Source organism: Macaca mulatta, chromosome 12, assembly GCF_049350105.2.
Source record: "Macaca mulatta isolate MMU2019108-1 chromosome 12, T2T-MMU8v2.0, whole genome shotgun sequence".
Taxonomy (NCBI): Eukaryota; Metazoa; Chordata; class Mammalia; order Primates; family Cercopithecidae; genus Macaca; species Macaca mulatta.
In genome coordinates, this window is record NC_133417.1 from 83,720,225 (window position 1) to 83,748,177 (window position 27,953).

The window sequence follows — 27,953 nt, forward strand, 5'->3', positions numbered from 1 at the left end:
CTCACCTGATCTTCTACATATGTTCTGACCATTACAGTATCTTTGGCCATTTTCTTCCTAATTAAGGCTTGTTCTTTTTCATACTCTTTTTCATACTCAGAATATACAAATCCAGGGGCTGTTTCTCCAACTTTGGGTTCTTGAACAAATGCAGTCACTTGTGTCTGGTAAAGCATTTCTTGCTGGGACTTCATCAGTGACTCATAATCAGCTAAGAGTTAAGAACATAAGTTAATTTTTAATATTCTTACTAAAAAAACATTCATGCCACTATGCATTCAGGTAAACTCTACATTGGGGAAAGTTGATAACCAAAAGCCAAATTTTCCAAATATCTACTCTTGACGTGCTCAATATTTTCTAGATGGAATTTGGAAACCAAACTTACACTAACAAATCAAATCAGCCACTACAATTGTAGAAAGAATTTTATATTAGCAGTCAGTTTTGGGGGGATCTACCATGGAGGTCTTCCTACTCTGCCGTGTGGCTTTTAACAATTCATTTACCTTCCTGAATCTTGAGTGCTTTATTGGCTAAATGAAGATAATATTGTAATTTCCTCTAAGGGATACTGTGTAGATCAAATGAAACAGAGTGAGAAACAGTTCACTGTAAATGTGAACAGTCTAGCATGAAAGCTATTGCATTTGTTTTCAAGTTATAAACATTGAAAATCCTGACTTCCAGGTTTTCTTTAAAGTATCAGGAGCAACACTGAGTCTGGTAACAACCTGGTGCATGCCTGGTAACAGCCTGGTGCATGCCGGGCAACAACACAGCTACTGTCTCTTTGAGGCAGGGCACCTACTCTCCAGTTTGCCACTGTTTTCATTGCGCTCACTGTTACCTGCCTGGGCCTGGAAGGCAACTGGATTTAGAATCTGTGCATTTTCGGAGGCATGATATGCCTAGAAACAAACACACCAAACAGAAACTATTGCTAGAACCTCAGAAGTTTAATGCCAGTATAGTTTTTGAGGCCATGTGGTCTAAAACATTTTCCATACAACTGAGGCAAAGACACTGGGGCAAAGTATCAGAACCAGTAAATGGCAACAGGTTTTTCAGCAAACGGACAGCACTGCTATCTCCTTGTATTTCAGATCTTATCATGCACGTAGAAACTACAGTTGCACTTACCTTCTTCAAGCAAGGAAGCAGATGCAGAAGTTTCTCCATGCTTATTACGAATAACAATAGTGTATTCTCCAGCATCATCAGCAAAAGTCATAGAAATTACTAGCTTGCATTCACCGGTTTGTTTGTTGTAACTCACTTTGTATCTTTAGGTAAATGTACAAAATTGAAAAATCAGTTATAAACAACCCTTCTGTGGGTAAAATAATTGGACTTATCTGTGAGCGGATCTGTGGTATAAAATTCAATGACCCTAAACATACGACTAAGCTCCACAATAGATTATAAGATTGCTGAAAATTGAGAAAAATGCAAGAACATGAGTAATTAGGGCCCAATAAGTTAAAATATTCATTTTAAAGAATATTTATTGCTAGAATCAGTCATGAAATTAAGTGGTTTTTGGTGTTTACATTAGCAAATGATCAGGTCACTTAAACAACAGGTATTTTCTCTTCGTTTGTTATTTTGTTCATTATTTCATTCAGAGATCAAATGAATAATTAAAACAATAAATACCTTTAAATATTTCAGTATTAACTCTCTGGTACATTATATTTATTATTATTAAGGTATGGCACCTACATTTTTAGATTACCAGGTTGCTCTTTTTATCTTAAGTTGCAAAATATTCAGAGTTAAATTTCGTATTGAATTGAAGAAAAATTAGTAGCATAGATTTTTGTGCATAACTAGCTTTCTTCTTCATTACATGGCCCCTATTCGTCTATCTTTTAGTCACTTAGTTATTACATGTTTTTATTGAAAGTTGTCTCAAATCTTTTCTGGAAGTGTGTATGTGTGAAAATCCATATTTTCTCTACTTTCACAACCTCAATGAATTAAACTATAATGTAAATAAATATATCTTCCATCCACTTTTGTCACATAGCTTTATTTCTTAGAAGACTTTGCACAAAAAATGTAAAAATACCTCAAAACAAAGATGGCTCCACAATGAAAGAGCCTATGCTCAGGGTCGGTGGGGTAAGTAAATTCTACTCTAGGCTTCATGCAAATATTATACAAGTCGCAGAGAACTCTATATTCAGCCATCAAAATACCTGTATCCAGTGGTCAGAGGAACACCAGATTTTTTCCAGTACACATGGGGCTTTGGGTTGCCACCAACTTGGCATCCAAACACCACGCTCCCACCTTCCACCAGTTTCTGGACCACTGGTTTTGTAATAAAGTAAGGCGCAGCAGGTTCTCCAGGCCCTGCTTGTTCCTCTGTGATGCTAGTATCAGTCATAACCACATCTCTTGACTCAACAAAGCTGGAAAGAGAATTCCCCTCATATTAGTTTCTGAGTTGCAATTTGCCAATACTGACGGGGCTGAAAGTCAAAACTGTACTAGAACAGCTACTAATTAGCAAAATGTTTTACCGTTTCTCTTCTGTGGTAAATTTCTCAGTCACGGCTGTGGTTTCCTTTTCAAATTCTTCTGACACTAAAAGAAGACAAAAGTTTCTCATTGAGATGAGATGTTTAGTGACCCCCCTTAGCGCTGACAGTTAAATTGACCATATAATCTCCCCCCCAGTTCCAAAAAGGGACATCATTTCAAGGTGCGCAGAAACCGTATTGTGGAAAAGAATGTCACATGAAAGTGATGGCATGTGCATTAGGACTGTGGGAGGGGTGGCCACTAACCCTGCACAGCCAGATAGCAGGATGTGCTGACGGTTCCAGCCTCGTTAACAGCACTGCAGGTAAATCGCCCGCTGTCTTCCGCAAACGCTTCGCGAATCATAAGACGAGCGATTCCACTCTGGAAGGTTATCTGGAAGTCAATGGAACTTTCGATTTGGTAGTCTTCCCTGTACCATGTCACTGTCGGGGATGGGTATCCAGAGATGTGGCACTCCAAGGTGACAGATTCACCTTCTATGACTGTCACATTTTTTAAGCCCTGAAGAGAGAAGAAAAATAAATAATGATACGTGTGCATATTCATTAATCATTTCTGTTTTGTAACAAATGTGGAGTTTGAACTTACACATTTCAACTGCCACAAAATGGCCTTTTAATCAGGACTCCAGAAATAGTAGTAGAGAGACTAATATTTATATAATATACTAATATATTAGTAAAGAGCTGTAAGGCTCAATAGCAAATGCTACCTGTTCAACAAAGCTTTGCCATGGTATCACCAACTGGAATGAATCTATCCCTCCCATGGATTCTCCCTCTGTTGTGGTGCTTATCACCTTATATATTTTATTATGCTCGTTTATGTACATTTTCTCTGATGGCAAAGAAAATATTTCAAAGAGGGATGGAGGGATGGATTGGTCTTTATGTCTCCACAGCTCCTGCAATAATGCCTTTTGCATATGAGAAGCGCATTAAATCTTTTGAATCCATGAATGATGTACCCCATAGAATTCCCCTCTTCCTTGCCAATATGGTCAAATATGGTCTTAAAATGAGCATCTGTATGCTCACTAACGTCATTTTGTATTAATTTGAGAAACTGATCTTTTCAAAAATGTATTAAAATGATTTGAGCAGATATGAATAGGGTCCAACATAATCAACTTCTTTACTCACCGAGACCAAAGTTGGTGGAGTAACAGGAATTTCAACAGGTGCTGGTACTCTTGCTGTTTCTGTGACCTAGATTTTTACAAATTATATTACAAAATGCTCATGAAATTAAGGGAAATCTCATAAACTCTTAGCTCATGCCACATTATAAAAATAATTTGAGAAAATGATCTCTGACCCATACTGTGCTCCACAAAAATCAAGTCTTAGCGTGGTAAAGGAGAAAGGCAAGACTCCGCTGGCTACTTTTCAGTACAAACTAGCCAACCACCTGGCCCTGCTCAATGGGAATGGGCCAAGCAACAGCGGGTAACCAGTGACCAACCTTGGCTTCGCGCCCGTGCAGTACTTCAAAGCGCTCTTCACGGACGGTGGCGCCAGTGATGCTCACCCCTACTTCCTTTTTCACCTCAACGCCAGCTTGACTCTTGTAAGTATCTGGCGTGTCAGCGAAGGGGAACTGTGGCGAGGGTGTGGGCTCTGCCCTTACTCTAGTCTCACTGGGCTTCACAGTAGGAGCCTTCACCGATTTGGTGATCTTCTGAGCAGAAGATGTGGCTGACAACTCTTTTTGTAATGTGGCAATAGCACTACCGGCTATTGATGCCTACATGGAAACAGAGTCAGAAAATAAAGTCACTTAACCATTCTCAGATGGCTAACCCTCTCGGACTGAGTCTCAGCCTATTTCTATGAGGTCCGTTTTTTAATGTTCTCGTTATCACTCATTATCACACAGTTAATTAAAAGTCCGTTAGAGATAAGCCAATTATAAAGCTCCTCGTCATGCCTGTTAGTTTGTAAAACAAATTTGAAATATCTTTTTTAAAGAGTTGTATTCAGAACTCCTTATTTTACAGCTTTTATCATAAAAGGACGGCGTCTTCTAAAGCTTAGTCATGAATTTTCACTTGACCATTCCGATGAATGCCACTTTCGAATATGCCACAGTGGGAGATTCAAAATTAAGAAATTATTGAAATTGTTGGTAAATTCCTAAGAACTACTTTGCAATAGTACATTTGAGTTTTAGCCACAAATCTATGTGAAAGGTGAACATGGAGACATTCAGACAAAATATTTTAAAGGTTTCCTTACTGCTTTTATTCTGTTGCGGTCTATGGTTATTTGTTTTGTAATTTGGGACTAAATTGAATACAGGCATTATATGCAACTTACAGTTCTTTGAAACCATAGAAGGTTTGGGTTCTATTTCTTGGATATGTATGATAACAATCGTGATTAATATAAAGGATTTATTACATGCTGACAACTTGTTAAGGTTTTTATATACTTTTTACTTGCATTTTACATGTACATTTACTTTCTCCTGATGACAGAGGTTATAAGGGGGAAGATAGGGCACTAATCCAGAGCTATTTGATTCCACAATCCAACCCAACCACCATATAGTACCACCTCTCCATCTTGCTATATTGAGTATATAAATATATGATTTCTCAATGCCTGTCTTTATTATTGAAACACATTCGCAGTTAAGTTACTCTGAAATGTCTCACAGCATAAGTAAAACTATGCTGTGTAATATACTACTTTCACAAAATCATCAGAACAACAGTAAAACAATTGAGTTTGAGCTGTCCCCGAAATGTGAACTAGAGAGAAGCCTGTATCGATTTGTGTCTCCTCAGAGGTATAAGATAACCACTTGTGACTCTACGCTCACTCTCCTGGGCAAGTTTCAGAAATCAAAAATTTAGGGCATCTGGGCCCACTGTGAATGCACACACACACACACATATCACCAAAAAAAGCCTCCATTGGCCTACTCTAAAGATGCTCTATTTCACAGGTTAGATACTTATTTCCTTTAAACATTTCTATATCACGCTCTGTAACTTCTTACCTCATATCCATGTTCTGTCTTAGGAACAGAAATTTTTGAAACAGTAAAGTGAGGGCTCGCTGTGCGGGGGCGTTTATCCACATGGACTAATCTTTCCGTTGTTAGATCTGTAGTTTTCTTGATCTGCATTGAAATGAAACTCAGTGATACCATTGATCACCAATGACCACAGCAGTGAGGCTTGCTTTACCATGAACAAGGTGAAAAATCAGCAGGTATAGACTCACCTGTGATGATATGTGCATTCCCATTTGATCAGTAGTTTTGATATGAGTCTCAGAAGGAGCCTGGATTACTACAGGCTTGACTGCTTTAGGGACAACGTGGGGTTCTGAGGCTGGACGTTGGGGAGGCTCAGCTACCTTTGCGGCGGAAATGCGTTCCTTATATCCGTACTCCAAAGTGGTCTGCTGAGCATAGGATTCTTCAAGACGCCCAGGCTCTCTGGGCTCTCTGACTCGGGCTTGGTCTACTGCAGCAACAACTGTTGCTACAGCTTCAGCCTTTTTTCCAACATCCACCTAGAGACAAGGGTTCCAGAGTTAATACACAGGAATATCAAGATGAGGCTGGAACATCTCCTAGGCATCAGGACAGGCAAATGGCTAAAGGCGTGATAGGTATATGGCATCCACGTTATACAGCAGTGTTAATGTGTCTAGAAATGTATCTCAGAAACACTTTTAGGGACTATTTCATTGATTATTATATTGTACAGACATCGATTTAGATCCACTCTCTGTACACCTGCTTAATTATACTAGACATTAAATCACATAGACACAACATAGGACAATCACAATATGACCATAAAATCATAAGGAGATTTTGACATTTTGTAGAATTTTTCCAGGCAGAGAGTCAATCAGCAATTGGAAAATCAGAATTTTGGAGCTGGTTCTCCTCACTGATTATTTTTATTATCTTGTTGACCATTTAGTCTGAGGTTAATGCAATGACAGTGGTGATATAAGTGCACTCGAATACCATCATCATCCCATCCAGAAAAATCAGTAACTACAGAGTTACATGGTTGCATGCAAATCGGACATAACATGAAAGCTCATAAACACAGAGTGAGCATATGAATTTACTTATGATTCCCTAAGGGTAAGATTTGTTTAATCTATTAGAAAATACCTGTCTCAAAACACACAGATGACAAAGAGAACCCCGTGCAAATGAAAATATTGTGATTAAAATGAAAGTGTTATCATGTTTGGATTCAAGAGAACAACCTTTCACATTGGTGTTTAATTTACTTTCATTATTATGGAGAGTTAAAGCAAAGAATGAAACAAATATTATTTTCTCGTTTCTGAGTCTGATGAACATAAATGGAAATAAAATTTGCAGAGCGGTTTCTCTTCTAAAGAAGGCAAACTAGCTGATGCGGCTTAGATATTATGATTCTATGTGATACTTGGAAACAGCACACCACAAAAATCACATAGCCATGTTCATCCAGTGCTTTTTAAAAGTAAGATTGGAAAATTTTATTAATGTTCAGTTTTCTATATCTGTGAATAGAATCTAGAATGCATCGGAAACATTCTTCAACTATGCTACCTGTATATCTTTAAAAATTGTTCTCTGAACTATTTAAGATATAAATGAGATTTTTCTGAGATAGAATTGGGTCTTTAGTGATCATGGGCTTTATCCAGGGCTTCCTTTTAGGAAGACACAAACAATTTCATCTGCCTCAAAGGACTGCAAATACCATCTTCACTTTAGATTGCATCATCTCAGAAGAAAACATAAAATATACATGAGGCTTAGGTGAGTTAAGTTTGTCCATTTATTTGTTTCTTTTTTAAAAACTATATTGGCAATGAGCTGACTTTAATTGTCTAGACGTTTTAAAATGTTAACATCTTTGACAGATAACACTAAATAAATATATATTATTTTGATTGTAGAGTGATCACATTTCCACCATATCTCATTTGAAACTTTTAGCCAGTCTGATATGAAGTAGTCAGGTTAAGTCTTAATTTTATTTTAACAATGATAAAAGAAACTGTCAAAGAAACTGTCATTTGACTAAATATCACACAACTGAAATATTTAAATTTTGTTCTTAATTTTAAACATATGGAAAAATCTTAATCATGGTAGAATATTTTAAATTGAGGAAACATCTGTCTGTTTTTTCCTTGAATTATTGTATGTCAAATTTATATACACACACTTATTGGTGGACTACAAATGAGTACGCTGGTAACTGCTTTTATTTCTTAGTGGACTTTGATATCTCTCATGTTTGTAACCTAGAGAAGCAGGAAGACAAATTGGACTAGAATATACCAGTTCATACCAGGTAAATGCTGAGAATAAATTTAGGAGACATAAAGAAGAGTATTATATAGTCTGACTTTTCACTACTAGAAATGCTCACTGTTCAACTGGAGGATGGACTGAATCTAACCATCTCTACTGTTTTATTGATCAGTCAAGCAATTAGATGGAACACTGGAAGCACAATTCATGACGGATGAAAAGTTATGAGAGTTGATGATGAAATGGGATGAAACAATACTTGTCACCTCCATTGCATCAGTTTTCATCTCTTCTTGGAAAAGATGTATTTGTTCTTGTTTAACAGGAAATACTTCTCTAGTCGTTGGCGGTGCGGCTGATTCAGCAGATTTTGCAGTGGTAACTACTACTTTAGGTATAAACATTTTCTCAGCTTCCATCCTTAGCTATTTTTTAACAAGAATAAGATAGTGAATTCATGACAAAATTTGAATGGAAACAAAAATAAAAAGTTAATCACTCATGAAGTATGTTGCATAGTGGAATTTCTATGATTTATGAGACTTCTGTAAGGCTGATATGCCATTAAATGTTAGACTTGAGTAAAGGTTTAAAAAGTTTATCTTAAATCATGTCTTAGAAAAAAAAAGATGTAGAGTTAGAAAATGACATTGAGGGAAATACAAATAGGATTCAGGCCATCCTGCTAATGAAATGGGGAAACTTTAGTTGCTAATTTTCAAGTGGTATATTAGCAATAAAGAATACAATTAGGTAAATGGCTCATTTGGAGTAAATGATAGTCATGGGAAACAGTTTAATTCATGGATATTTCATAGCTACAAATAGATACAGTAATCTTTTCATGGCTTATGTGTAATTGTTCTGTTTGGATACTTCCTTCTCTAGATTTTAATATGCATCTTGTTTAGCTTTAGTGGGAGCTGCTACAGCAGGCATTATAATTTTTTCAGCTTATCTTCTCCTGTGATATTTACAGGAGGGAAAAAAGATAAAGTTTCATACAAAGAAAATTATGGGTAATTTACTGAAATAAGTCCATACTCCATAACATAATATACTGAATTTATGACCCCTCAAAACACATATCTTCTTGACAGTGATTAAGAGTCATCATTTACTTATACAACTTTGTGTTTTAAAAAATGTTCATGGGCCTCTTAAAATTAGCCTGCATGCAATTTTAATCAACTTCTGGAAGATTCCCAGATGTTAATAAAATGTTGAAAATAATGGTGAAGAGGTAAGTGGAGAAAGGGATGTGTAGTAATATTAACAATAAATCTTTTTTAGTTTCCAATTATTTAATTGTCTAAAAAATAAATTCGGTTAATAGTGACTCATACATAAGAAATTCAGAGATTTGATATTAATGTATTATAATAAGGAATTTCACATGATATGTGGTATTAATGTATTATAATAGGGGATTTCACACTTGGAACAACAATAGTCACCTTTCCATGGGTAACTTGGGTTTGTTCTTGTCTAGTAGCCATAGTTTCTCTAGTTCTCAGTATTGTTTCTTGTTCTTTGGCTTTAGCAGTAGCAACTGCTATTGTAGACAAGGCAGTTTTCTCAGCTTCCTTTCTCATCTGATTATTACAGTAAAATCAAGATTTAAGTTGAACAGGGCTTCGAACACACATAGTATGACCCTTCCCGCTTCCTCATGGTGATGCAAGATGGTTATTCAGGGTTAAATACACAAGAGAAATTAACTTTCACCTGGCAATGTCTACATATACTGACTGTGAATCACAAAACTTAGAAATGTTAGCTATTTAAAAACCTCTAGATGAGTCCCTATGTCGCTTTTTAAAAATTAAGCTAAAAAATGCTAATCTTCATGCAAAGAATAATGGTGAATAAAATGAATTATAAATGTTACCGAGGATGAAAATCAAATGTGCAGATAAAATTAATGATAATCAGTTGCATATTTACCGTTTTGTTTTTAGTTAGGGGTTTTAAAAGGCAAATACAGATTAATAATTCATACCACATTGTAGTTAATAGTTTACTAGAAATTAGTTTAAAGATGAACTTTTCACAGCTCAAATATCTGTATTCACCTTTTCCTGAGTTATTTGAACTTGTTCTCTTTTGGTAGTAATGCCTTCTCTACTTCTTGATACTAAATCTTGTTCTTTGACTTTGGGTGTGGCAACTATGACTTTAGGTACAACTGTTTTCCTAGTTTCCTTCATTATCTGATCACACACAAAAAGTAAGAAAATAGTCATTAATTCCATAAGTCTTTAATAAAAGAAACATAAATCAAAAAGAAAGGAGGCAAAATTTCTTCCTATTCAAGGAAATTTTAATTACACTAAAATATATCATTTGAGCTGCTTTGATCATCCATACTGTTTCACTGGCAAAAATATCTAAACAATAAGTCCAGTTTAAAAGAAAAAAATGTGATTAACAATAAAAGACTAATGAGTGCTCTTTTGTATTTTTCACATTTTAAAAAGTATAATCTATAAGACATTTCAATAGCACTGTAAATAGCACATTTTTTTGTATTATGAATTGACTTATTTACAGACATCTGCTTCAATAGGAAGATATTAAAGTGAATTATTATATTATATTAGTAACAAGCCAAAGAATGTCTGAAAGTTAGGAATGAATTGGCGGTGAAAGGTAGCTGTGTGGGGAAAGAAATTTTCTATTTGCATTATAAGAAGAGGTGAAAGTGAAGAAGTGATGATTAAGATCCATGATGGAAATGTAGGTGATTTGCAAATGAAATGGTGCAAGAGTGACTTTCACATTGGCAGGAAGTCATCACCTTTTCATGACTTAGGTGCATTTGATCTTGTTGTGTGGCAGTTTCTTCTTGAGCTCCCGGGACTGTTTCTAGTTTTGTGGACTTTGCAGTGGCAACTACCACCATGGATGCAGCAGTTATCTCAGTTTCCTGTCTTATCTGATTTTTAGAGTAAAATAAAGATTTGAGTTTCAAAAGATACAAAAGAAATGGCACGACATCCTTGAAACATTCAGGAAAATAGAGAATGCTTAGTGGTGAAAGATAAAATGTCAGATTTCCATTTTAGGGGCCTACACTTGTGCTTCAGACATAGACTGCTTTCCTGAGGTATGGTCTTCTTTTCTGCCCACATGCTCCTTAGCAAATTGTCCTAGAACTGAAAATATCTCATCTTGAGACATGTTGACATGTTAGCGATCCTGGTGGTTGGCTGCTGACAAGTGGCTGGAAAACTATAGGCCAGCTGAACTTGCCAGTCACCAGCATTGCAATGGCCATGGGGATTTCTATGCCTTTGATTATGCCAAGTAGGGTTCTTGCTACATTCAAAGTGTCTCACTCACAGTAAGGAGAGGGAAATTCAGTCAGCAGCCTCTGGTCAGCCTTTTAAGTGTACAGGGTTCTCAACTGGACCTTTGAAGAAAGTAGCTCTAAGATCAGCAAAGAGCTTGAGTTCAAGGAGGATGAGCACAGGTGCCCTCTTCAACATGGAAGAATTCAGATAAATGCCTCTCTCCTGACACTTAAAGGCTTGATTTCACATACGGGAGAGATGTGGATTTTAATGATACTGAGATTGTCCTTACACAGCTCTAGGGCACAACAGCAGCAAACACTTCTAGGTCACTGTTTATCAATCATGATTTGAAGGTTTTTTTTTTTTTTTTTTTTTGAGGAAGTATTCGTTTTCGCCGATGTCTGGCATTTCCTCACTTTCCCTTGCTATTTATTTGGGGTGTATGTGTGTGTGTGTGTGTTTGTGTGCATGTGCACATGCATGATGTGTCTTACAACTATGTAAAGTTTGTGCATTACAATCTAAGTGACTGAGGGCTTAGGCTATGCACAAAGAAACCGACTGTCCCGGTGGGTAACTGGATTGGCATGATATCTATCATCCATTCATGTATGGTCTAGAAAGTTCATAGATGTGCCCTAAACTGTTCTGTAGACAGTCTCCTGAAAACTGATCAAGTGAGTGGAAAATAGTGCAATGTGAACATAATTTCCATCTTGAGTTTCAATGCTAGACATAGAGGAACAATAACAAAAAATATACAACAAAAGACTTCTCCATTTGTGGGTTTCAGTTATAAGCTACCTGCAGCTGGCTGTAATGTGATATTGTCAACGAACTACAAAATATTTAGAAAATCGAACTTACTGTTTCTTGAGTTACTTGTTTTTGTTTCGTAGTAATTTCTCCAGAAATTCTAGTTTCTTGTTCTTTGGCTTTAGCTGCCGAAATTACTACCTTTGGTACAAATGTTTTTTCAGTTTCTTTTCTTATCTGCAAACAATGATTAAAAAAACTTTATTTCCTGATGCCCAATGAAATGATATGGTGTTTATTAAATATAACAACATAGGGATTTGAAGATGTAAAATCCCTTTTCTGGAGATGTCACTAAATAAAATAAATAATCTCATGTTCATAAATAAGATCATGCTCTTTCTTTCCCTCAACTGTACATTATGTAGGCTGCTTAGAGAAAACAAAGTTTAATTCAACACTTTGTTTTGAACAGGAGAATTGTAGTCTTCTTTAAAATGACTTCCAATTTTTACAAATAGATCTATGGCAATATTATTCTGTACTAATTCTGTCATCTAAAGGTAATCTTAGAATATATATCAGAATGGAAAGCTTTAGAAGTAATTTTGTCTGATCTTTTTATTTTCCATGTGAGAAATCAAGCACGGATAATTTATAATCTGCATTTATACAATAATTTTGTCTTGTCAATTTTCCTAAATACTGTGAAGAATGCTGTTTCCATCTGGGCATCTAAGTTATATGCGTGTATAGGGGGACAGTTTTCTCCATTTGCCTCTGTGCTGTTCTCAAATATCTCATCACTGAAACACAGAATCTCAAGGCTGAAAGAGACTTGAAAGTTCATCTTCTCAAACCACCCAAATGACAACTGGTTCCATTGGCCAAGAGCTTTACTAACTGGCCTTTTCCAATCTGTCCCCAAATGCTGCCAACCATGGGGCTGTCCTTTTCACCTTTTCTGGTCATTTGGCTTGTTAAGGCTATGCTGTCCATTCCACTTCAAACTCATGTGTAAATGTCTTCCCAAGTAGCCAGGAAGCAGTTGCTAAGATTCCTAAAGCAAAGTGAGTTCAGTGTCTCCTCCACTTTTCCCCATTCCTGCCTCAGCATTGATTTCTTCCTCCTGGTTTTACCCATCTGTCCTCTCCCTATAGTCATATACTTACATCCCCAGATCAACGTGGTGAGATCCCTGGTGTATGTTCACAGAGTTCTTTTTCATACTCATAAGGGGAGCATTCAGGGACACTACCAAACTTTGGTATCCAGTACCCAGAAATTTACACATACAACAAGGGGATTTTATTAGCATGCTAACAACCATATGGCCCAAAAAACAACACTCTTCATGGTAAAGGTGATTATCTGTGTTGACCCCTGTAAGAACCTCAGTGAATTTTAAATAGAAAACCATTTTCACCTGCTCATGAGTTACGTGCATCTGCTCTTGCTTTGTGGTAATTACTTCTCTGGTTCTTGATTTTAATTCTTGTTCCTTGGCTTTGTCGGCGGCCACTACTACCTTAGTTACAGCAGTCTTCTCCGCCTCCTTTCTCACCTGCTTTTCATAGAGGAAAGGAAGAAAACACTTTAATGCATCTTACATAAAAAGTTCAAGACCAGCCTGGCCAACATGGTGAAATCTTCTACTAAAAAACACGAAAATTAGCTGGGTGTGGTGGCGCACACCTGTAATCCCAGCTACTCACGAGACTGAGGCACAAGAATCACTCAAACCCAGGAGGTGGAGGCTGCAGTGAGCCGAGATCATGCCACTGCACTCCAGCCTGGGCGACAGAGCGAGACTCTGTCTCAAAAAAGAAAAACGTTACAATAATCTGTCAGGATCTAGACATAAATGTCACACAAGAGAGGTAAGGAGGAAAGCTGGAATGATTTTAAACTATAACAGAAGATCTATTCAAATACGAGGTGGGACATTATCCTGGATTTATAACACTGTTCTAGCTATGAATCAAGTGTCATGTTTGTTTTGAGAAAAGTAAAAACAAAAGTCCTTTGGGGAAACTTAGAGAAATGTAATGCTTGCCCTGAAATAGTAGTTTCCACGTCCAGTGTGTGCAGTGACTGAGTTCTGGAATTGACTGCTCTCTGTTTCTCCGGCCATCCTTTGCCTACCTTGAATACCATAGTTGACTTTCACCTGCTCATATAGCCCAGGTATTTCTGGCCTACGCTGCTCTTCTGATGTTCACATTGTCAACACCTTTGGTATCTCAGACCACCTTTTGCTCAGAAAGTTCTAAAAGTCTGGGCCCTGCTGGACTCAAGGCTGTCTTCAGAATGAATTGAGCACTGCTGCGTGCAAAGCTCAGTGGATGGTGGTTGAGTAAATGTGCGCTGAAGGACGCGGCTCTGCGGGTGCCTCATGGCAGCCTCACACGTACCTGTTCTTGAGCAGGTTGGACGTGCACAGCAGTCGTGGTTGTCCTCTGAGCAGTCTGCTCTACAGCGCTGATCACTGGTTCTCTCACTCTGGCCATATCAACGGCAGCAACAACAGTCGCAACAGCTGCACTTTTGTCAGCATCTTGTTTCACCTAGATTAGAAATGACCAAGTAGATTACTTTTTAAAATGACATGCCCAGTAGAAAATAAAACAGCATACTGGAAAACTGAGCTACCTAGAGCAAAATACACTCATATATAAGCATTTATTATTGCCAAGAAATATAGAGGCTGTATCATTAAACCCTGTACTTTATGGAAACTTCACAGATTGGAGCTTTTGTCCTAATTAAAAATGGTTTTACAAAGCATGACTACTGAATTTGGTCTTCAGTTGCTGCTATATTTTTATGTTCATATGCATTTTTCCTCCAATTTATACAGACTGTTTCTGGCAGAAATCCACTTGGAGAAACTAGAATGTGCAATAAGGAAAAACAAAACCATTCTGACAGTACCTCTTTAGCACCAGTGGCAACAGCCTCTGCTGCGTAGGTAGCACTGGCCGACACACTGGCGGCAGCACCCGCAGCGCCACTGATGGTCATTTGCTCCTGGATACCGTATCTCCCTTCCCATCTCTCTTCTGTCCTGATCTGAGTAGAGGTTGTCAGCCTTGTCTCTCTCATCTCAGCCTCAGATGAGGAGGCCACGTATCCCTCTTGCTTCCAAGGGGGTGGCACTTCGGGACCTGTGGCCATGGTGGATGCCTGAGTCTTACGCGTGAGCAATGGAGACCTAACAGACCTGATGGGGGATGTGGAGATTCTTGCTGCCGGAGACACGGACCTGAAAACCAAAGGCAGAGGTCAAGAATGTCAAAGCAAGTAGAGGTAATTGGATGTGAATCATGGATGAAAATCTGGAAGTGCTTTAAGGCAGAGTTTTAAAATGTGTGCCTCCATAACCTATTCAGAGGGTAAATAATGTACTTGGAAGTAATCTGTTTTAAATCTCAATAAACCTATTCTTATATGCTGTAACCCTGTAAGAGAATCAGCTTTAATTCCAAATAAGCTGGGGATTTTGTGCCTTGCACCTTCTCACATTAAAAAAAAAAAAAAATCACAACAGAAAAATCTACTTCTTTAATATGCAGCCAAAGACAAGACATGTCAAATCCAGCAACCTCTGTATTCCCAGTTCATCTCTGTATTTCAATTCTGGGGGGTTAGAGGATGTCAAATAGGTGTTATAAGAAGAAAGGTTTTTGTAATCAAAATGTTTGTGCCACTCTTGACTAAGCAGCTTAAGCCTCCCCCCTCCCCCACTTGCAGGACTTCCCACAGCCTTTACTATGTCAGTATGCCTTGTGAATTTCCAGGACAGGAGGACACATTCTCAGGAAGCTTTCTGCAGCATGTTGCTGGATATAGGTTGTGCAGTGCACTTTGCAAATTGCTGCTTTAGCTAAAGTGTTTGTGGACAGCTACTTTTAATTTCCTCCGTATTTGTTTGCACATGCCCTCCTTGTATTGCACTCTGGACTTATTTTAAATATCTTTAGAGTTATTGTGGGAATTGACTAATTTAAAAACTAATGATTCTGTGATTTTTCGTTGAATTGATAAAGTTGCTTCTTCCAGAATAGTTTTCATTGTTTGCTTTTTAGATGTATCCAAAGTGCAAGTAGCATCAGTTGAAGAATATGGGTGCTAAATCCCAGCACTGATGGCCAAAAAAGACTATTTCTGATCTATAGCAATAATTCTGGGGATTGGACTACTATTGTAAGGTAAAATTTTTTTCAAAACTAATTTAATTCTTAATAAGGCTTATTACATTTTCCTCTCTAGGTGGCAGTATTGCCCTATCATTGCATTTTATTAATTCTGCATATAAGAAAATGTTTATAAATACATTCTGTCACTATCTAGGATATTTAGCTTACACTGATCATAAATGAAATGATTATTCTAATTAAGCTCAAGGTACAGTTGATATTTTCTGTAACTTACAGAGTACCTTAACAGTACATTACAACATTAACTGGTTTCACGAAGAAATGTTTATTTTCTCGAGGAAGGGCTTTTTTTGTGTGAAAATCCATTTACATTTTGTAAATGAAATCGTAATCAAACTAAAGGAAAATCTAGGGAACAAGTCTCTTTTCTGAACACGACTGCCTTCGAAATATAACCAAAACCAAGTTAGAATAATGTGTGGTTTCCACTAACTGAAGAAAAGCAAAGAGACATGCACTTTTAAGTTTCAGCCTGTGCCTTGTTCTTGCTGTACTTAGTAAATGGGTTTAATTCGAAAACAGTTAAAAGACAAGATTAGCATGACATGACTGATTAACAGCAGGTCACAGGTAAGCCCATAACTGTGAAAATCATTGTAATTTTGGTCATTATAGGAGAGTGCTTATTTCTGCACTTACAATAAAAAATAATCACCTGGTCACAGCAAGATACAATGCACCTTATTCAGTGAAATATGTTTGCCTTTCAAGATTAAACTAGGAGATATTTAGAAAGTAGTCTATTTTTGATAACCATTATTTTCTCTGCAAATTGGCATTTTATTTCTTAATTATTTGAAAGCAAAATTTGGGGGCAATTTGGATGGTTATTAATGAACTTTCAAAACTACTAAGATGGTCAAAATGCTCCATGGGATCAGGAACACTCCATGATTCTAAATGACCCTTAGGCTTGGGTTTTAAAATATAGTTAGGTTGTTATCTCCTCAAGAAATTGCATTTGGCTTGTGTTGTGATTTCATGGTGTGCAAACTTGGATTTAGCCTGAGACTGAACATTTTTTTTTATTCAACTGCTAGACATGTTTTTTAAAGTAAGCTTTTTGTTCAAGGTTTCATGTTAGTGTTTGCCAATATCTTTACATTTTTGTGGCTAAAACAATAAAAATTGGAAAACATCTAGCATTTTTTTCCCACATATTTATTGGACTTTTACATTGCCTCTCATGTGAAATACTTTTTTGTATCTTTTGTCTTTTTTTATTTGTGTAGTATATTTTCCTTTAAAAATTAATTTATGGATGATTTTTAATGCATTTAGTGTATTAGTTATTTGTCATAAGTGTTACAAACATTCCTCCAGATCCATTTCTTTCATTTTGCTTGTTTATGGGTCTTATCCAGAATAAACATACATAATTGTGTATGCTATATACTGTTTCTAGGCTGGTATTGTCCACCTTGTAGCCATTTTATGTTTATTATGATACTTTTATGGCAGAGGCAATGAAGTACCTTGAGGAGGGGAAACCTCTTAAAATGTTTTCAAAAGTTCTGTTTGGTTTAGTGATGACCTTTTGCCATACATATATTTTGATTTTTATGTAGTTGAATCTGTAACTGTGTTTTTAAAAGCTTTCGCCCATAAATGCTTTTGCAAATTGTCTTCTCTCTTTTTTTTTTTATTTTTTATTTTTTGACTATTTAATCAAGCTGAAATTTACTTTGTAAATAGTGAGAGGCAGAAGTTTGTGTTTGTTTGCTTCCAGATGGATAGCTAATTGGACCAGCATTCTTTATTAAAATACCTCTTCCTCCCATGAATTGAAAGGTCACTTTGCTTTTTGAATTCCCTATATACTTGGACCTATTCTACTTGGATCTCTTTCTGGACTCTCTGTGTTGTTCCCCCGGTGTATTTTTCTATTCATTTACCAATACCATACTGTTCTGATTATAGTAACTTTATAGTATGTTTGAATATTATTTAAGCCAACTATCTCCTTATTATTCTTTTATAAAAAATTTTATTAGTAGGGAACATCATGTGTTTTTTATTTCATTTAAATTGATCAATAAACACTTTTTGGTTTGCTCAAATTTTGTACATTTTTCATTTCATCATATTAAAAGTTTCATCATGATAAACTAAATCCCAAACTTTCAAAACTGTTGTGGACAATTTACACTTGATTATATAATTTCTGAGCCCTGATTATCATACATGATCACCTTCTAAAATACTTCCATATTAAGTAAGCATAGAAGTCCATTTTATTTTCTAGATAAAATAACACAAGCATATGCAAAATACTTAAAAGGTTTTACTTACTCTCTGAATATAAGAATATTGGCATAATTACTTTATATTTACAAGGCACTTTCAACTAATTATCTCATTGAACCCCCAAAACGCAGCTTGAGGTCATTCTTATTGTCATTCTCTTTAACTTACAGATGACACAACTGAAACCTTAAATAAACTACTTAACTTCTTTAATTCCAGTTATCTATCAATAAAATTGAGGATAATAATTCTTACAGGTTGTGAACATTTAATAAGATAATGTATGTATAGTTCCAGTCTGACAGAGGAAGTGATCCATATATAGTAACAATTATTTTATTATTTATACTTATTGCCCTCAATCAAACTGTTAAGTGATCAGGCTGATTTGTCCTTAGGGCTTTCAACTCTAACTTCTGTACTCTTCTCCTTTCATTGTGCCATATTTTGGCCCCTAAAGTAGATATTTATTACATGAAATATAAATAAGAATTCAGAAGTTTTTAAGGGTCTTCAATTTACCTGTGGACAGTGAGGATTTGTGAAAATATTATTCAGTAACTTCTTGGTTTACCTCCTTTGTCACCTGCTACATTTTTGATTGCATGAAACTTACACGGGAGGAGGGCTGGGAAGTGCTGGGAAGAGAAGGGCGTGGTCCCTAGCCAGGCCTGTGCCCACGGACCTAGGTGAGGACAGGCACTGCTGCCTTCCTGCCCAAATGTTGCATTTCCCAAGATCACCCTGACCTGCCACGCCCCAACCCTATGTCTATAAAAACCCCTGAGACCCTAGTAGGTAGACACACAAGCGGCTGGATGTCGAGAGGAACACGGAGCCCCACAACCTGCCAGTTTTAATGCTCCCCTAGAGGTTTGAGCAGCGGGGGACACTGAAGAAGCGAGCCACTCTCCGCGTCTCATGCCCTGCGAGGGGGTGAGGGAATCTTTCTCGTTTCAAAACCTAGTTCCAAAATGTGCAATAACCTGCTCTTTCTATGGAAGCTTTACCTGACCGGCGATGGGGTCGGTGCCCGCACGTGTCTGACCGGGGAAGGGGAGTGTCTTATGGGCGATGGGGACTGCTGCCGAGCCAGCTGTGCTTTGGCAGCAATGGACGGTGGCGTTGGGGATCTTGATTTTGGCTTCGGAGGAATCCTGGGAGGTGTTTTATGTGGCAGCTGTTGCCCAGCGGCACCATCTATGACCATCTCAACGGTTGCAATTGATCTGGCATCAAAGTGGGCTTCAATCTTCTGTAAAAGATTAAAACAAAGCCCACGTTGAGGAGGAATAGCTGGGGACGCAACAGCCTGAAAAGCTTGAAAACCAACAGTATAGAAAAAATACCTTTTCAATTCGGGTTTGTCTTGATTCTGAAATCTGAGCAGTCGAAACAATTGTCTTTGTCTTTTTAGCAGGTACTTCTTCTTCACCTGTGGGAAGGGAAAGATGAATGTTTAGGAGGGGGCACAATGACCCATTTTAAAAGACATTCTGTTAATTCTGACTACAAAGTCAAAAAGATTTTCTGGGTATCCCGATGGAGAAAATTGCAGAAAGTTTTAGATTTTGCATGAATATAAATTAGGTTTAAAAATAGAAAACATTCATTACTAGATAAAAATTTACTTAGAACGATTTTTTAAAATTTCATTATTTGCCAATAATTTGGAAATGTAGATCACTTAATTGAAACCCTTTCCAGTTTATAATGAGATTCATAAGCACAGATTGCTTCCATTCTGCGCTCCTGCCTAGAATCTCAGGGACTTTTCATGGGTGTCGAAAAGCCGGCTTTTATATTAGCTCACAGCCTTCTTCCCAGGGCTGCGAGAGGTGGCAAGTGAACCCTTGGTCCCACTTCATCACAAAACAGCTCTCTCCCCTTCTCTCTGTTCCCCAACCTCCAGCACATACCTTGAACCAGTAATTCAGCAGTCGAAGTAGCTCTTCCAACGCTATTGGTGGCATTTACTGAATAGGTCCCTGAGTCTTCAGGGTATGCTTCTGCAATCAGTAAGCTGTAGAGCTCGCCTTCTTGTGAAATTTGGAAATCAAGGGAGCTCTGGATTTCGGCTCCATCCCGGTAGAACTTCACCACAGGTGTAGGGATTCCAGTCACTCTCACTTGGAGTCTCACTTGGCTTCCTTGTCTCACGGTCATGCTCTGCAGTCGTTGAACGAAGTTGGGTGGTGCTGTCTCAGCTGCGGGGGGCAAGAGAACAAAGTCAGGAGTGAGAGCCAGGGTGCTCCCCACAAGGTAATTTTTAAACAATCACAACTCCAATTCCAAAACCAGGTGATGACTTGCCAATCTAAACATCCTTAGCTGTCCTTGAACCCAGTTCACCCAGCGATGACAGCAAGAATGGAACCAGGAGATTACAGAAGGCTTTCTCACCACCCTATTTTATTTTATTTGCTTTGTTTTGCTTAGCAGTTTAGGCCAACACTTTTTGTTTCTTTGTTTTAAATAAAAGCTCTAGATTTTGTTATAGCATTTCTTGAGACTCTTTCTGGCACTTCCCCTTCAACCTCACATCTAGCGCTCTATTAATATGCGAAGGCCATGTTGCATATTCCAGTAAGTTGCATTAAAATGAATTCCAGTGGTTGCTATGATGGGTGCACCTGTTACTTAAAGAATCACTACATTTTAAATTTAATTTTTAAAATCCTAAACTTTCTCCAACTTGATAGGTATTCAAATAACCCAAATATTTACTTGCATTTAAAATGTTAATCACAATAATAACATTACTTTAATTATATTACAGAAAGGGGATTTTTTTTGGTTATGTTGAAAGAAATTTTTTACAAGTGTGAGGAGTGAATGGAATTAACTTTGACGTGATTTTGAGTAATAAACAACAGCAGGTGCTGCCAACCCTGTACATTTTCCATTTGTGAATTTTCTGGGTACATGCTAAAGTTCTACCTGAAGTTACTTGATGTGGTTTCTGTTTAGGTCAATTATAGCCCTATAATTGAACCTCACTGAATGTACAGTTTATTGGATAAGCATATGTAACTTTATGCAGCTCATGTAGGATATTGTTATAAAACATGTAAAGGCATGCAATATTCTGTATAATAATGTCTCACTAGGTAGTAAAGGATAGAGAAAAACAACAGGCCACTAAGATTGGTGATAATTTTTCTGGGGAAACAGTGTCATGTGTTTGAATAATAAACAAGCATTTGTTTTCTTCTGGGTATGTTTACATGCCTCTTAAATGGGTGGTCTGTAGACCACCAGCATCAGAATTATCTGGATACTTATTAAAGTGTGAATTCCTGGAGATTCACATTTTCCTGGAGAATATGTCTTATTCCTTAATAGACTTATAAACAAGGTTCCAAGCTTTTCTACTTGCTGAGAAACATGACTTTCAATATTTCCTTAACATACTTTTGAGTGTTTAATATGTGCATAGAGAAACTGATTCTCAGCCACTTTTATGATGTACCCTAGAGGAAAATTAAATTCCAAAAGGCAAACAACTTGGTTACAAATAATTCAGCCTCCAGTAGACCCTTCTCTAGTTTAAGAGCTGCATCTACCTATGCCCATAGCTTTTTCTGGACCCCTTTCCCAATTTGCCAGAGATGTCCTCTGAGGGAGCAGAGGATTGGCAGGTCCCCACCAGCCTACCTTTCACGAGAAGCTCAGCAGTACTAGTCGCTTGTCCAGATCCATTGGTGGCTCTCAGGGAATATCGTCCACTGTTGGCTTTAGTCACGGCGGGGATCGTCAGTTTAGCGCGGCCATCGCTAAAGGAGATCTGCACGCCGGGCAGAGTGGAAGTGGAAATCACCTGGCCATCCCGAATCCAGCTCACCTCAGGAACTGGAAAACCTGAAGAGCAAGAACAATTCATCTTTAGGTTTGAGTGGGCACCGCAAAGTCCTCTGCTGTGTCTCATCATGTTCACTGCCTTGTCCCAATCTGTAAAAGCTTTCCAGCATGGAATGCCACTTAATGATAGGGAAAACCCAACAGTTGCATGATCAGTGTGTAAACTTGCAGACCATTAGGAAGGCAGGAAGGGAGGCAACTGAGGCCAAAAGAGGCCTAATGATTTTTCCAAGGTCCTTCAGCTAGCAGTGACACAGAGGGGACTAAAATTTCCTGCCTTCCTGCCTAGAGCTCTCTCTGATGCAATTTTTTTTTTTTTTTTTTTTTTTTTTTTTTTTTTTTTGAGACGGAGTCTTGCTCTGTCGCCCAGGCTGGAGTGCAGTGGCCGGATCTCAGCTCACTGCAAGCTCCGCCTCCCGGGTTCACGCCATTCTCCTGCCTCAGCCTCCCAAGTAGCTGGGACTACAGACACCCGCCACCTCGCCCGGCTAGTGTTTTGTATTTTTTTTAGTAGAGACGGGGTTTCACCAGGTTAGCCAGGATGGTCTCGATCTCCTGACCTTGCGATCCGCCCATCTCGGCCTCCCAAAGTGCTGGGATTACAGGCTTGAGCCACCGCGCCCGGCCTCTCTGATGCAATTTAATAGACATCATTAAAATCATGAAAGGGACTTATAAAAATGAAGAACCAAGGAAAATTTGAAATGAAAAGTGACTGTTGTCCTCCTTGAGAGCAAGTGAAGAACAAAAGCAGCAAACTGATCTCCAGGTTGTGCCTGACAGGCCCAGGAGGCATGCCCTCCTCTCTCTGTGGTTACAGGGACACTGTCTTCTTGGACTCTTCTGCTTTCACAAGTGCAATCAGTAAAAACATTGTAACACGGACAAGCAATTTCTCATAATAAGAAACCTAGTCTTTCAGAACAACATGTATCATTGGAATTGCAGCTGGAAAGCCAAATTCTCTTTATCTGCCATAAATTGTAGAGCCGAGAACTACATGTCCGTGGTTTGAGGTTTTAAATATATTAAAACTCTGTACATTGAGAATGTATGAGGCACATTCAGAGCATGATTTATTTTGCACTTGGCATAAAGGTTGATGCTTTATCTACTTAGACTGGGAGGTAAAGATAATCTAGAGAAACTCTATTTTGTTGTTTATACATTAGCCAATCTCCCACTATGGCCAATTAAATAGTTTATTGGACTGATTTATGGGTATTAGATATTTTCAGTAGTGTCTTTGTAACAATTTATTTGCATATAGTTTGAAGGAACAAGAAGATATGAAGTAGCCAGATTCCACTACTTCTCAAGGAGGCAAATTCCCACTGAAGTCATATGTGTTCCAAAGTTCAGAAGTTACTGAGTGCTACCAGATAAATAAGTAAATTATTTGGAAGTCAGTAAGACTTTATCATGCAAGAGGGAATTTCATTGGTCTATATATGTACAATAGAAAATAAGTAATGATTATATGATATTTGTGCAATGTAAAATAAAGTATTATCCAGTTATGAATAAGATTGGTGCATACAGTAGAAAAAAAGAGAAAAAAATAAATATTATTTTATATCTTTATCATAAGCCATAAAATTTTTAAAAAGAAGTGGGCAATGAATGATAGAAGTACACTAAATTAAGAATTAAGCATGATTTTTTATTAATCCATATCAATCTTACATGGCTAGTTATAATACTACAGAAAGATAAAATATTGATTAATTTTAAAATTATTTACAATATAGTTCATAAACTACTCCCCATTTTTTCATAAGATGATACCATGCATTTTTTTGAACCATCCATAAACTGAGTTATGAGGAAGAAAAAGAAAGGCAAAAAAGAGATGAACTTCTTTTCAAATAAAATTCTAGGGTTAGTGTTTGCTTCCTTTTAAATAGAGAAACCCGAGAAGCATATTATTTTCTGTCATTTCAAAATGATTGGAGTCTTTTAACTCATTAGAATCACTCAATAAAGACTGAAAATAAAATAATAAAATAATGAGGAGTTGGTTAATTACTGAACAGCTCTGCCTCTGAGGAAAATTAGATGCACTGTTATTTTGCATATGAACCAACTGAAGTTCAGGTGTCCAGAGCAGGCAACCCAGACTGCCTACCCAGTGGCTCTGTGGCTGGCTTCTATTGGGCTTGAGTTCTTGGCTTCCAGTCTGGCTCTGCAGCTGAACCCAAATATAGAATGACTAAATTTGGTCCTACTTAGCTGCTGGATTCTAACAGCAATTTTAATCCAATGCTAATTATTTTTGCTTTGTGGAATAACAAATATGAATAAAACATTTTCAAGCCATTATATTGTCAGATTTTGTCAGTACTCTGTGAATGGTATACCCTTAAAATGACCTTTCCATAGTGTTGGACTAATTTACCGAAGTGAAAGCAGGGCTTAAACTTGGCATCAAGTCCTGCACTAACGTTAACTTACTGGAGAAGAGGCAAAGGAAAAAAAACAAAAGTGTGGATGTGTGAGCTTACCACTAATGTGAGCCTCAAAGGTTGCGGTACTACCCTCCAGTACCACAACGCTTTGTAACGGCTGCGTAAACGTCGGTGCTTGAGTTGTCATCTTTCTAGGCACTCTGGAAAAGAAGAGAAAATAAATTAGGGTGTCCCAACTAAGGGTCACTCTGGAGCTGCTTTGCAGATAGCAGAGACACATATTCCTCCAAATGGATTGCTCCATAGGTCGTCTATGGGCCTAAAGTGATGGACAGGTCTTCTCTTTTGTGGTTTGAACAGTTTTGCATAGTTCATCATTGAGTTTACTTAAAGCCTAACCCAAAGAAGCAAGTGTAAGGCGAAATGGAAAAAAATATTAGCCAAACAGAGCAAGGAATGAACCCTAGTGGTCAAAGAGGGAATATACATTCTTACCAAGAGTGGAAAATCAGGTTCACAGTTGAAGAAAAAGAAAACCACAGCAACGCAGGGTTAGTGAAGTGTAATTAGAGAGACAAGACATGTGATAAATGTCAAATAAACCTCTGGGCCTGGCGTGGTGGCTCATGCCAGTAATCCCAGCACTTTGGGAGGCCAAGGCAGGAGGATCACTTGAGGTCAGGAGTTCGAGACCAGTTTGGCTAACACGATGAAACCCCTGTCTCTACTAAAAATACAAAAATTAGTCAGGCGTGGTGGCGCATGCCTGTAGTCCCAGCTACTTGGGAGGCTGAGGCATGAGAATTGCTTAAACCCAGGAGGTGGAGGTTGCAGTGAGCAAAGATGGTGCCACTGTACTCCAGCCTGGGTGACACAGTGAGACTCCATCTCAAAAAAATTAAATTAAATTAAATAAACCTCTGCATGAGCTTAATGTGTAAGTGACAATTATTTAAAAAATTTTCCTTTTCCCCAATATTTTTCATTCACTCTATATTTATGAAGTTGACATTGATTCAGACATTATCTGATTACTTAAAATAGTTGCCAGAAGTAAAAATCTGGACTTTGTAATTTCTTTCCTGACTGGAAAAGCTTTGGCAAGCCTTAGCAAATATGCAAACTTTTCGTAGACAGCATACGGTGCTTTTTATTTCTTAACATTTCTTCATACTGTAACTGTGCAGTAAATGTTGCTACTGCTGAAGTAAATATTCAGAAAAATTTAAATTTTAGTGAACAGGCCAAAGTTTATTATAGATCTGAAAGAAAAATGCTGGCTCGAGTTCTTAATATGGAACAATTTGCAAACTTTGAATAATGGAAGGCTGGTGTAAAATGTAGATGAAGTGAAAAGGCCTATGCTTTCATAAAGTAAAATATTCAACATCAAAGAAACGAGTATGAAATTTGCAGTTAAGTCATTTTGTTAAGTGCAAGAAAGTACTTTGCCTATCAGTTTCAGAGAGATTATGTGAAGAATTTTCTGATGCATAAATACCTAATTATTCAACATGACTATTCTGTTCTGAAATAGAACATTTCTGAATTGTCAATCACTTCATTACTATTTTTCATTAAATTCTTTGTTTACTAAAACTTCATGGAGCAATAATCTTCTCAGTGATAATTCTGTTTCTTATTGTAACTTTCTACTTAGTTAAAACAATGAAACCAGCATTCTCTGAGACAATAAAATTTATATTTGGAAAATTCAGATAATATCCAAAAGCTTTCATAAATTTTTTTGTCAGAAACTCTTTTTTGTAGCATATTATCTTTGGGACGAACAACTTTCTGTGTCTAACTTTTTCTGTTTACAAGCTAGTACATCTAAAAATATCTTCTTAGATATAGAATACCTAATTATATATCTATGTATTACAGGCATTGACAATTAGTAATTGAATTCTAGGAAGATGAGAAATCAAAGTGTATTTAGAAGTAAGAAGCCTTTCCTTTAAACATTATTTCTTACCCTTCTTAGCATCAACATTTATCTCAAAATATATAATTGGACTGTGTGCTGAATTAAAATGCATGAAGAGATTCTGAATATTTTAGAAAACAATTATATCTTTTTATTCCAAATCTCTAACTATGTTGCAATTAACCAGCTTAAATTGATCTTACATGCCTATTGTCTAGGTAAATTTTGTTGCTTTAGCACTTGCTCTTCCCAGGCCTTTGTCTAACTGGGGCTGAAGGTATGCATCTAAAATGTCATGCTCTTAAAATAAACTCTCCTAAACTCTCCAAGGTTGACTGACAGCAGGCAAGTGTTGTGTCACTGTCCTGCAACTGATACCTCAGCAGTTGATTCCCTTAAAAAGTCATCAGGGTGTAGCTGATACCACATGCATTTTATCAGAGCTATTCTTGGTGTGCTTCACTTTATCATTGAGTAACATAACCTTGAACATTCTCAACAGACAAAGAGAGTCTAGACAAGAAGTAAACATTTTTCTCAACATTTCAGACCTCAACTTTTAGAATATGAAGTGAACTTAAGCAATTTGAATCATGGAATCATTTAGCTGATATGCTAAAGCTTTCAACTTTTTAAGGAAAAATGTTCAGACATTTTAAAACAGAATGTAACAAGCAGATTTAAATAATGGGTCAGCACTAGCAAGAAGTAGTTATACAAACACTTCTACAAAGGCATTTAGCACACACAAATAATCCGGAGCCAGAGATCAATAAGAAAGTGACTCTACCATTAAAATAAGAAAAGTTGCTGCTCACCTGATTTCTCAAGAGTGCCTAAAAAGGGTGGGACTAAGCCCAAGGTTGCTTCTGAAACGACGTCCTATGGAGAGTTGGTTTTTCTGACCATCTCCGACATGAATCGGTGAGCCTCTAATCCTAAAAACAAAACTACACAGTCAAGACTGTGTAGTTTTGCTTTTCTATGCAATCCCTACACCCGAGGCGAGGCTGGGAATGCACGACTGCTGAAGAGCCAGGGTCTGGCCTGCCCTTATATTCACCAGATCTGCTGACAGCCCCGCATCCTTAGGCAGGGCCCTGGGTGATTGGCTGTCTTAGGAAAGCATGATGGGAGAGGACCTATTTGGTAGTGTCACATACCACCTGTTCTTCTGATTGACAGTGCTAAATTTAGTACCTCAAAGGAGACTTTACCAAGGAAATAGAACTGTATTTAAAGAATAACTGTGTTGAGACTCAGAGAAGAGAATTGGTTGCTGATGTTAAAATCTGAAAATGCAGGTCTAAAGAAGTGTGACAGTAGATAGCACTTGCGGGCAGTTATACAAAAGAGCCCCAAACCTGAGGACTCTGCCCCGAGTCAG

The 27,953-nt window shown here is 37.5% G+C and overlaps 1 protein-coding gene across 5 annotated transcripts in view; it reads right to left on the reverse strand.

The window, feature by feature from the left end:
* The window catches only part of TTN (titin), a 273,480-nt gene extending 245,797 nt beyond the window's left edge, over positions 1 to 27,683 (reverse strand). For 3 of the 5 annotated variants that reach the window (XM_015110458.3, XM_077957272.1, XM_077957273.1), the window contains exons 1-21: positions 27,385 to 27,683; positions 24,733 to 24,836; positions 22,025 to 22,228; positions 20,287 to 20,574; positions 19,717 to 19,802; positions 19,378 to 19,622; positions 14,835 to 15,165; positions 14,315 to 14,467; positions 13,327 to 13,464; positions 12,012 to 12,137; positions 9,921 to 10,058; positions 9,303 to 9,440; positions 5,790 to 6,083; positions 5,563 to 5,685; positions 4,021 to 4,302; positions 3,699 to 3,764; positions 2,799 to 3,057; positions 2,532 to 2,595; positions 2,205 to 2,420; positions 1,144 to 1,286; positions 6 to 211 (exon numbers count right to left, since the gene is read on the reverse strand). In XM_015110458.3, coding sequence (XP_014965944.3) covers positions 6 to 211; positions 1,144 to 1,286; positions 2,205 to 2,420; positions 2,532 to 2,595; positions 2,799 to 3,057; positions 3,699 to 3,764; positions 4,021 to 4,302; positions 5,563 to 5,685; positions 5,790 to 6,083; positions 9,303 to 9,440; positions 9,921 to 10,058; positions 12,012 to 12,137; positions 13,327 to 13,464; positions 14,315 to 14,467; positions 14,835 to 15,165; positions 19,378 to 19,622; positions 19,717 to 19,802; positions 20,287 to 20,574; positions 22,025 to 22,228; positions 24,733 to 24,823 — 3,591 coding nt within the window. In that variant the 5' untranslated portion in view covers positions 24,824 to 24,836; positions 27,385 to 27,683. Of the gene's footprint in view, positions 1 to 5; positions 212 to 1,143; positions 1,287 to 2,204; positions 2,421 to 2,531; positions 2,596 to 2,798; positions 3,058 to 3,698; positions 3,765 to 4,020; positions 4,303 to 5,562; positions 5,686 to 5,789; positions 6,084 to 9,302; positions 9,441 to 9,920; positions 10,059 to 10,645; positions 10,784 to 12,011; positions 12,138 to 13,326; positions 13,468 to 14,314; positions 14,468 to 14,834; positions 15,166 to 19,377; positions 19,623 to 19,716; positions 19,803 to 20,286; positions 20,575 to 22,024; positions 22,229 to 24,732; positions 24,837 to 27,384 lie in introns of all 5 variants that reach the window. The other 2 variants (XM_077957271.1, XM_015110459.3) reach the window with 2 other exon arrangements.
* Positions 27,684 to 27,953: the final 270 nt, after the last annotated feature.